Source organism: Nicotiana attenuata, chromosome 12, assembly GCF_001879085.1.
Source record: "Nicotiana attenuata strain UT chromosome 12, NIATTr2, whole genome shotgun sequence".
Taxonomy (NCBI): Eukaryota; Viridiplantae; Streptophyta; class Magnoliopsida; order Solanales; family Solanaceae; genus Nicotiana; species Nicotiana attenuata.
This window is the reverse complement of record NC_032000.1, coordinates 524,467-534,951: the sequence shown is the minus strand read 5'-3', so window position 1 is coordinate 534,951 and position 10,485 is coordinate 524,467. Positions and strand designations below refer to the sequence as shown.

General features: G+C 36.3%; 1 protein-coding gene across 4 annotated transcripts in view; it reads left to right on the top strand.

Moving 5' to 3' along the window:
• The window catches only part of LOC109235136, a 5,430-nt gene continuing 3,328 nt past the window's right edge, over nt 8,384-10,485 (top strand). Inside the window, exons 1-4 of one of the 4 annotated variants that reach the window (XM_019401102.1) lie at nt 8,384-8,651; nt 9,053-9,801; nt 9,921-9,974; nt 10,074-10,258. In XM_019401102.1, the coding sequence (XP_019256647.1) occupies nt 9,054-9,801; nt 9,921-9,974; nt 10,074-10,258 (987 nt within the window). In that variant the 5' untranslated portion in view covers nt 8,384-8,651; nt 9,053. Of the gene's footprint in view, nt 8,689-9,026; nt 9,802-9,920; nt 9,975-10,073; nt 10,259-10,485 lie in introns of all 4 variants that reach the window. The other 3 variants (XM_019401100.1, XM_019401101.1, XM_019401099.1) reach the window with 3 other exon arrangements.

The following is a 10,485-nucleotide window of genomic DNA, read 5'->3' as shown; positions in this document are numbered from 1 at the left end:
CAGCACAAAATATATTAATTTTTATGTTAAGATCAAATAATTAAATTTTTTAATTAATTATTTAGCAAGAGAATTCAATTCAATTATTTTTCAGATTTATCATATGAGTAAAATTATTTTTCAAGTTAAAAAAAGTCTTAGGGTATATAAATTTATTCCATAAAAAGAGCGTTAAGATTAAAAAAAACTAAAGCACAAAGTAAAAACGGTTAGTATAGTATTAAGAATCAAAAGCTATACAAGTCTCTGAGAAAGCACAATCACAGCTAAATCCTGAACAAGAAGAAGCTTTCAAGACTATATTATAAAGAGTAGACTCTGGTATTGCAGGATTATTCTTTGTAGATGTCTGCGACGGAATCGAAATAGTATTCCTATATCATGCATTAATTGCAAATGTTAGATCAAAGGCATGATATTGTTGTCAATAATAACAAGTGATGTACCAACAATGATTTTATTATGAGGTTGTACAACTCACTTTAGATTTGATATACCTCTTCAAACAAATGAAATAACCATCACAAATATATCAAAGCAGAGCTATGTTGCTAAATTACAAGAAAAGCAAAATTGATAATATGGGATGAAGCATTTATGGCTAAGCGCCAAACGATCGAAACAATTGACCGGAATGTTTAGAGATACATTGGGTATCAATGAACTATTTGGTGGAAAAGTAATGGTTTGGGAGGTGATTTCTATCAAGTACTACCAGTAGTTCCAAAATCAACGAAAGCAGAGACTGTAAAAGCTAGCTTGCCAAAATTATATGTATGGCCTCAAATAGAAAAAATTCAACTGACAAGAAATATAAAAGTAAAACATTTCCAACATTCAGTGACTTCTTGCTTCGTGTCGGAAACGGACAAGAACATCCAATAAAAGATGATTTCGTTCTTCGAGAACACTTGGTTATCAATCCCAATTGCAATAGTAGTGCATTTAATAAGGAAAATATTTCCATCATTAGATTAAAATGTAATTTGTGCAAATTACATGATAGAAATTAAAGAGCTATCTTAGCTAGCAGAAATGAATATGTTGATCAACTAAATAAAATGTTGCTTGCTAAGTTTCATGGTAAAAATAATTTTTTTCCCAGTTTTGACGCAGTAGAAGATGACACAAACCATTACTACCAAGAAGAATACTTTAATACTTTAATATCAAATGGCCTTCTACCATACATGTTTGTTTGTCAAGTTTATTATTTCTTGCGTATGTTAGTTTCACCGTATATCTAATAGACTAAGCTAAAATTGATCTTCAATTGCATATAGATTGACTTTTAGGAAAAATTTACCTGTCATGTTACTAAAATTTTTAGATCCACCGAACAACTTATCTAATAGTACACAGATGGAATATAGAAGTTTTGATAATAACATCATACTTACAGAAATTATGATACTGGTCAATGTACTTCTAAATATGTGTTTATTCCCAAATTCAACTTTCGTCTTTTGAAATTAAAGAATATCCTTTTAAATTTTGTGAAAATATTTTTCAGTATGTTTATGTTTGTAATTATAATAAATAAATCACAAAGAGAAACATCCTAAATATTGAATAATTTTTACCGCAATATGTTTTATTACACAAACAACTATATGTTGCACTTTCAAGAGGGATATCAATATCGACAACAAGAGTGATGGTTATGGCGGAGCAACTAAAGCATTAAAAGGAAACATACACAAAAAAATCATCTACAAAGATGTGACGACCTGACCCGTCGTCTCATGAGTTACCGCTTCGTTTCCCCCATTTTCAGCTCCTTTATGCTTCATTATCCGTATCTTATGTGATCGAGTTGGTTTGGAAAGGTTTTGGTAGGAAATGAGACACTTAGTCTCTTTAAGGAAGGTTTGGTTTGGAAAAGTCAACTGGATGTTGACTTATGAGATAGAGGGATCGGATGTAATTTCCGGTGATTCGGTTAGCTTCGAGGGATGATTTGTGACTTAGGAGCGTGATCGGAAGTGATTTTGGAGGTCCGCTGTAGAATTAGGCTTGAATTGGCGAAGTTAGTATTTTGGCAAATTCCGGTTGATGGGTGAGATTTTGATCCGAGGGTCGGAATGGGATTCCGAGAGTTGTTGTAGCTTCGTTAGGTGATTTGGGATGTGTGTGCAAAATTTCAGGTCATTCGGTGGTATTTTGGTTGGGTTTTTGATCAAATGCGAGTTTCGGAAGTTTTAGAAGAACTTAGGCTTGAATCCGATGTAATTTGATGGTTTTGGTGTTGTTTGAGGTGTTTTAATGATTGGAACAAGTTTGAATGATGATATAGGAGGTGTTGGTGCTTTTGGTTGAGGTCTCGGGGGCCTCGGGGTGATTTCGGATGGCTATCGGGATGAATTTTGGACTTGTGAAATTGGAAATTTGCTGCTGCTTCTAGTATTTTCGCTTCTGCGGATTTGGGACCGAGAAGCGGTCTCGAAGATGCGGCATAGGTATCGCAGAAGCGGAAGGTCAAGGGAAGGCCTAGGATCGCAGGTGCGGGTTGGGTACCGCATCTGCGGAGCCGCGGATGCGGGATTTTTATCGCATAAGCGAAGTTGGGCCTTAGGGAATTTCCGCAGAAGCGGAGTCCGCAGGTGCGGATTTTGACCGCAGAAGCGGTCCTAGGCATTAAGTGAAGCTCCGCAGAAGCGGAAGATTTCCGCAGAAGCGGGAAGATCAGCGCAGATGCGGTAATGTGCTGGGCAGAAGGGTTTTAAAAATTCATTTTGTTCCGCGAGCTAAGTTATTTTTCCTCCATTGTTGAGCATCCTTGAGAGCTTTTCGACGGGAATTGAAGGGGATTTCGACTGGGATTGATTGGAGGTGAGTTTTATGAACTAAAGACACGATTTAATTGTAGAATCAACCTAGAAATTCATGAAAATCTATCAAAAAGGGGGAAGAACTAGGGCTTGAGTTTTGAAATTTCAAATTGGGTTTTGATGGGTCATTTGAGCTCGGATTTGGGAGTTCTTGGTATGTATAGACTCGTGGAGAGATAAGGAACCCGTTGATGTAAAAATTTCTGAATTTCGAGAAGTGGGCCCGGGGCTCGGGTTTTGCAAATTTCGTGATTTTTGATGTTCTTCGATTCTTTTCGATTGGGTATTGTTCCATTGGCATATTGTGACGTATTCGTTGTGGTTTTGGTCAGATTCGACGCGCGAGGAGGCCTATTTGAGAGGCAAGGGCATAACGAGCTAGAGATTTGGCCGGCTTGAGGTGAGTAATGATAGTAAATGATATCCTGAGGGTTTGAAACCCCGGATTTGCACAACGTAGTGCTATATTGAGGTGAAACACGTGCTCAATGACGAGCGCGGGGTTGTTTACTATTGAGGATTATGACTTGGTCCGTCCCGACTTATGTTTTTACCGCGTATTTGACTGAGATGTGTTTATCATCAACATGACTTGGGCCTATTGCCATATTTTGGGCTTCATGCCGACTACTTGAATCCTTCGTGAATTTTTATCACTGTTTACTCACTATTTTGATATACTACTTGAACTCAGTCCTGTGTTTATACTGTTTTACAAATTCAGCCGCTTTAATTGAATTTTTAGACTTAAATGATATTTCCACTGTTGTTTGGGCTGAGCACACTATTTTATTGATGCCCGAGGGGCTTATGATGTTTTCTGGACTGAGTGAGGCCGAGGGCCATATATGAGGATGTGTTGAGTGATATGAGGCCGAGGGCCTGAGATACATTTGTATGCCACGAGGTGGCTTGAGTGACGTGAGTAGGCTTTCAGGCCTTATGAGTGATGTGAGAAGGCTTTCAGGCCTTATGTTGATATAGCGCTTGGGCCGTAAGGGGCCCCTCCGGAGTCTGCACACCCACAGTGAGCGCGGGTACCCATATGATCTGAGAGTGAGCCCGAGGGGCTGATGCTATGCTGAGTGACTGATACTGAGCCCGAGGGGCTGACACTGTTCTGAGCGATTGATACTGGGCCCCAGGGGCAGATTCCTACTCACTACTTACTTGTTGTTTTACCTGATTTACCTGTTTTTAAAAGGAGATTTCATTTGACTCTTTACTGTTTTACTGCTTTAAGTGATTTACTGCCTGACATAGAATTGCCTTGTGCACTTATGTGTTTTCATGCCTTCGGTTATTATTTATTATTATTACTCACTGGGTCGGAGTACTCACATTACTCCCTGCACCATGTGTGCAGATTCAGGCATAGCAGAGTCCGCACCTGAGCACTGATTCCTTCCAGACCAAGCAGCGAGTTGGAGTTACGAGGTAGCTGTTGACGTCCGCAGCCCCTTGTCTCCCCTATCTTATGTCATTTGTAGTTTCTTCAGACTATTGTATCGGATGTTACACTTTGTAGACTTATAGCAAACTCAGTAGTAGCTACATGACTTGTGACACTCCGGTTTGGGCTGTGTCGGGATGGTTTCCCCTTGTTATTATCGTTGTTCCCGCATTTTATGGTTATCTTAAACATTGTGTTAGAATTGTTAATGTAAATTAATTGCTTTAAAAGAGGTATTTGCGTTGTTCTGGCTGGCCTTGTCTTCACGAGAGGCGCCATCACGACCGGGTTCGGGAGTTGGGTCGTGACAAAAGAAGTGTTCGTTAAGATACCATCACATTAAATACTTTCAAACTGTAATACATAATTATCTAACTAATATTACTAAATTTATCATTTGTGTAAGTTCTGATGATGTCCTTTCATTTTCAATTTACGTACTATGCGAATATAAAAATATTTTTCGGCATTTAGATGATTATTTTATTATTATACATAAATCTCTATCAATAATTAAATTTTGTTGTTCCTTCATATAAATAAATGTTTAACTCATCACGTACCATTATTAGCGTGCCACGCACGTTCATAGATACTAGTTGTATAAAAATTGTAGTTAAGTTGTATGATATTGTAATTGTATATAACTGGATAGAAATAATCTATGAAAGTTGTAGATAAGTTGTATAATATATAATTAGTTGTATGAAATTTATTTTTACTATGTATAAATCAGATAAAAAATATACAAAAGACATATTGTATAAAATTTGTATAAAAATTGTATTTAAGTGGTATGATATTGGAGTTGTATATAACTGGGTAGAAATAATGTATGAAAATTGTAAATAAGTTGTAGATAAGTTGTATAATATATAATTAGTTATATGAAATTTGTTTTTACAACTTTCATATATTATTTACCTATATAAATAATGTGCTTTTGTGGGTCCCCCTTGTCAGCATACCCCTCTCTCCTACATTTCTAAAGATCCTTCTAATTTTCCTATATACCATTGCAAAAATAGTACATTAATACCATCATTTTCTATTCCTCTACTCTTTCTCTTCATAGTCCCTTGTAGGGTTGTGCACGGATTGGATCGGATTGGTAGCATATTTCGGATTCGGATTTCTGAATTCTAGAAAAGGCAATCCGAATCCAATCTGAATTAACATTGGGATCGGATTTTAAACTTTGGATCGGATAATATTTCGGATTGTCAGATCGGATTGTCACTCAATTAAGTCATACTCACCATTCACAAAAGACGTTTTAAAAGCTGCTAAATTAAGTCATACTCACAAAGTCATACCCAGATTGCTGCTTAGGACTTAAGTTAGGAGAAAACACCTTTGTTTCTGAACCATTTTGATTAAGTTAGGAGAAAATACCTTGTTGCTGAACCATTCAATCAGAATCAAAAAATTGAGTGAATATGATGAAAACACCGTTCTTCTCCTAAAATAGTTCAACGGCTTCTTCTTGGAATAAGGAAACCACAATCTGAAATATTACATAATGCAACAATCGTCTTTCAAACCAAACCAAACTAAAGTCCCCAAACAAAAAACAATCTTCATACTGTCATAGCAAAATAAAGCAAACCAAACTACCAAAGTCCCCAACAGTTACCCAATAAACTGAATTCTTTAACAGATTATATAAAAGAGTTCCAAGTTTCAACTTTTGGGAAGCCGCAGATATACTGTTAGCACAACAGCCAACACAACCAGCAACCAGGCCTAATGTAGCTCTCAATCTCAGATTCTCAGTAGGACTTTGAGACAACCAGTTAAAAATCTGCAATTTCAAACAATATAAAGAGCATTTTCAGAAAAAGAAGAAGACATAGTTAAGCTATCCAGATTCCGTAAACATACAACAAAACAAGAAGCAAGTGTACTGAAGATAATGAAATACCCGAGCTTGTACGACAAATGGAAAATTACTATATGTCGACCATGCAAGGCTCTCTTCCCATATTAATAAATTCTGTAGAATAAGATATTAACACGAGAAATTAGCTTAAAAGTAATCTAAATAAATATATAAATAAAGTATATATTAAACACAAGTAATAAAAAAGATAAGATAGGCTTACCAGCTTCAAGTTGTTCAAGATTATCTAAATCTTCTTCAATTTTAACCGGAGTTGTTGATTCATTCTGAAGCCAATCTTGGACACACACAAGATCTTGAACCAATCTAGGAGTCGATGAACTCCTAAATGGATCAAGTATGCATCCGCCGGTACTAAAGGTTGATTCTGAGGCAACACTAGAAATCGGAATGGCTAGCACATCCGGTTGAGACTTGAGAGGATATAGATTTGGAGTTCCGGTTCAGACTCTTCACTGAAGAATGAAGAGAGGCGGAAGCTGGACAGAGAAATATGAGAGAGAGAATTAGATTTCGATATAACCTAAGTGAGGGGCTATCTGAAAAATGAATAAGCCTAACCCTAAAATTTTAGTGTAGTATTTATATAGGTCCATATAATTTCGGGTTTTGGATCGGATCGGATTAAAATCATACCAATCCGAATCCAATCCGAATATCCAAAACTTTATAAAACATAATCCGTATCCAATCCAAATATTCGAAATCTGAAATCCGAAATCCGAAAATCCAAAATAGAGTGGATCGATACGGATTTCGGATATCCGATCCAAATGCACAGCCCTAGTCCCTTGTGCTTCCACAAATCCACTTGTAGGACCTTCACTTTTCTTCATTTTTACTTCATTCTCAATTTCAGAGTGTACAATATTGTAATGGATATGAGCCTTTTTGTAAGATAGTTCTTGTTTCAATTGCTAAAGTGTAAATTTGGGATTTCTTTTCTTACAGACTTTACTTTTTCTTAGTTTGGGCATGACTAATGAGGGGACGAAAGTCAACCAAAAATTATCGAGTTTTTTAAGGCAAGTTTCGATGAACTTTTTCTATTTCATGGTGCACTAAAGGGAAGAGAACTTGGAATTTATTCTCTTTTTGACTGGAACTAATTTTCACTTTGATTCTGACTTTTTCTGATTCACTATGTGATAAAATGGCCATTTCTTGGTTATGATAAAATGGCCATTTGTTGGTTCTAAAATACCACCATTTTCTATTTCTCTACTCTTTTCTCTTCATAGCCCCTTGTGCTTTCACAAATCCACTTGGTTGACTTATCCCGTAAAAGAAAAAGTTAGGACCTTTGAAATATTTCAGTTCAGATCTCAATAAATCAGGCCCTAATGAAATCCTAAAAAAATGAATCTTAAACAAAAAACTCACACAATATCAATTAGCAGTAATCATTGGGTAGACGCCAAAGCGTGATTGAAGGGAAGAAAAGTAAAGAAAGAGAAGAGGAGAAAAAAAAAGAAAACGGTGTAACTAAATCCCTTGATTGAAAGCATTAATAATGGATTTGGAGCCTTTTAAGGTGGAATGTATATATTTTGTACACAAAACTTGTTTAGGTCGGGTAATTAACTAAACATGAATATTTTTGGTAATAAAGTTCCCAATAGTGTATATGTATGTAAAAATCCTTTTTTTTATTGAAAGTACCAACGGCTAGCCTTCAAAATAGACTGTCTCAAAATTTTTGTCCCGGCTTGCCCCACGGCAAAACTTCAAGTTTAATAATTGTTGCCCCTTGCTTGCTCCATGGAGAACACTTTTAATTTTTTCTGCCCATGGAACAAGTGGAGTCAAAAGTTAAAGACCACCCGAAAAATCATGTTTCTGCAATTTTTTTAAATAAATTTTCAATCTTTTTTTTGGTGTACCTGTTGGATCTTAAGTTGGGCAAAATACAGAATTGATCGCTCAGCTGAAACTAATTACATCCGCTAGTTAAAAAATATATAACATATATTCTTTGTATATACTACACGTATATGCAAATAAATATATTTATCGGCTATTATTTTAGGAGCGGCTAAAAATATATTTTCTCTCTTTAAGTTTCCAGCCCATCTATAGTGGGCTCTTGGTGGGCTATGCTCGAACTATAATCATGGACTTAAAAAATTCGTGGCCCAATCACTTTCCCTCCAAGTAAGAAAGTGGCGCCGATAATTATAGGTTTTCAACAAAGAAGGGGGTCAAAAACTAGACATCTTTTTATCCAAAATTCCAATATCCCGCCCCTTAAAATTGCTGAAACTTTAATTTCACCATTTTCTGATACAGAGCTGTGTCACAAGACTCGCCCTCACAAAGCAAGCTCCTGAACACCAAAAAGAAAAAAAACCACCATTATTTTTGGAGCTGCCCTAAAATAAACTCAAGATTCCATCTTATACCTCAACAGTGTACATTGAGTTCTACAAATCTCTCTAGATTTTGTGTTAAATCTCTTCTCAAGGTCAGTATCCAAGAGGCACATGGTATTTTCAAATCAAGTTAGTATTTTTTTTCTATTATTGTTCTTATACCTTTTTTTTAGTTTTTCTTATTTGCCCGTAATTTCACTAGGGTTTTTAGTGTTTTATCTCTACACTAGCTACTTCTGTTATTATTTGAGTAAATGTGTAAAAAGGGGCTTTGTATCCTTACTTGTGAGCCTTTAAGCTTATCAATCCATTTATCTAATTATTGATTATCAATTCTTTGTCTGGTATTATAGTTAATTATTCTTGGTACTTGAGTTTCATGAACTGTAGTAAATTTGAGAATTGGGTTATTGGATTTTATATGCTTTTAGGGCTAAAGATTGCTTTTTTGTTTTTGGTGTTGGTAGTGTTCATGTCGGATTAGTGATTTCAGGATGGATGAACATAATGCTATCGAAAGGCGCTGCAGAGCTCGGCCTATTTTGGGAAATATAACAAATCAGATTGGAAACAAAAGGCCATTTTCTTCAATTTTGGGCAATCCAAGTCTAAAATCTGCAGATAAGGGAAGAGAAAATCTAGGGGGAAAATTTGTGTTGGTAGATGATGGAGATAAAGCTAAACGTGTTTGTGTTGCTCCTCCTTCTTGTAACAAGATTAGTTCGTCAAAGTTAGATGTTGTATCAGGGATTTCAAACACACCAAATGATAACCAGGATCCCAATTTGTTGCGCGTTGGTTCATCTACTGCTATCTCCAAAAGTACAATCGGAGATAACAATGAGAATAGTAGTGCTCGTGGGTGTGCTATTGAAGTTATCAATGACCAGGATAGTATTCCAGAGAAAATTTCTGAAGCTACCAATGATATGGATGGTTTGGTAACTGGTGTACCGGTACAAGCATTGCCCGCAACTGAAGACTATGATGCTATTCATAGTTGTGAAATTAACGAGGATAGTGAGGGCACCGAAAGTGACATGGATCCTGATGAACAAGGTGTTGATAATCTGGTTATGAGTCAGTCTGGCTCAGTAGACTTTGCAAAATTGCCAGAGTCACAGGAGTCGAGAGTTAAACTTGACACATGTGTAGTAGGAACACAGACTTGTGAGGATAATTCAGGTTTAAGTGCTAGCATTGACTCAATTAAAGCTTGCTCCTGCATCTTTTGCACCAAAGGTAAAAGTATCTCGCAGGCCATGGTTTTGATTTAAGTTCTTCTGAGCTTATATCCTGCCTTACTTCAGTTCAATATTGATGGAGTATTGATTTAGTTCTCTTTGTTCTTTGATAATCAGCTGCCAATATATGGTTAGACCTCCATTACCAAGACATCAAGGGTCGGATAAGTGGTGAGTCATCCTAAAAATATTACTTATAATTACTCGATGAAACTTACTATCTTACTCAGCTGCTTTTCTTTATGCTACTACTATTTTCATTATACCTAGCCATAAAGAAGAGCCAGAAAGACGCAAGCATTTTAGTTGACAGAAGTTGCAGGGGCAAAGGGATTTGGAAGGAGGGTCCGGAAAAAAATATTGAAGCCGCAAATCTTGAATCAAGTTTAATGGGTCAGTGGAAGTCACTCTTTCAACACATGGAGCATATTTTTCAACACGAAGCTGACCAGCTAGTAAGTTTGCTAACTGTTCTGCTCACTCTCTGAGTTGGTGTAGATGGTCATTCATTATTTTTGCATATTGTCTCTGAGAGTCGTGAATCAGATGCATATTGTCTGTTGATCATTAAGCTTTAAGATTTTCTTCATCAAAGTTTACTCCCTTTCAAGGGCGGCTCAACAATATTATGGCCTAAAGTCAAATCCTAATAAGTGGCTTTAAATTTAATATATATATATAT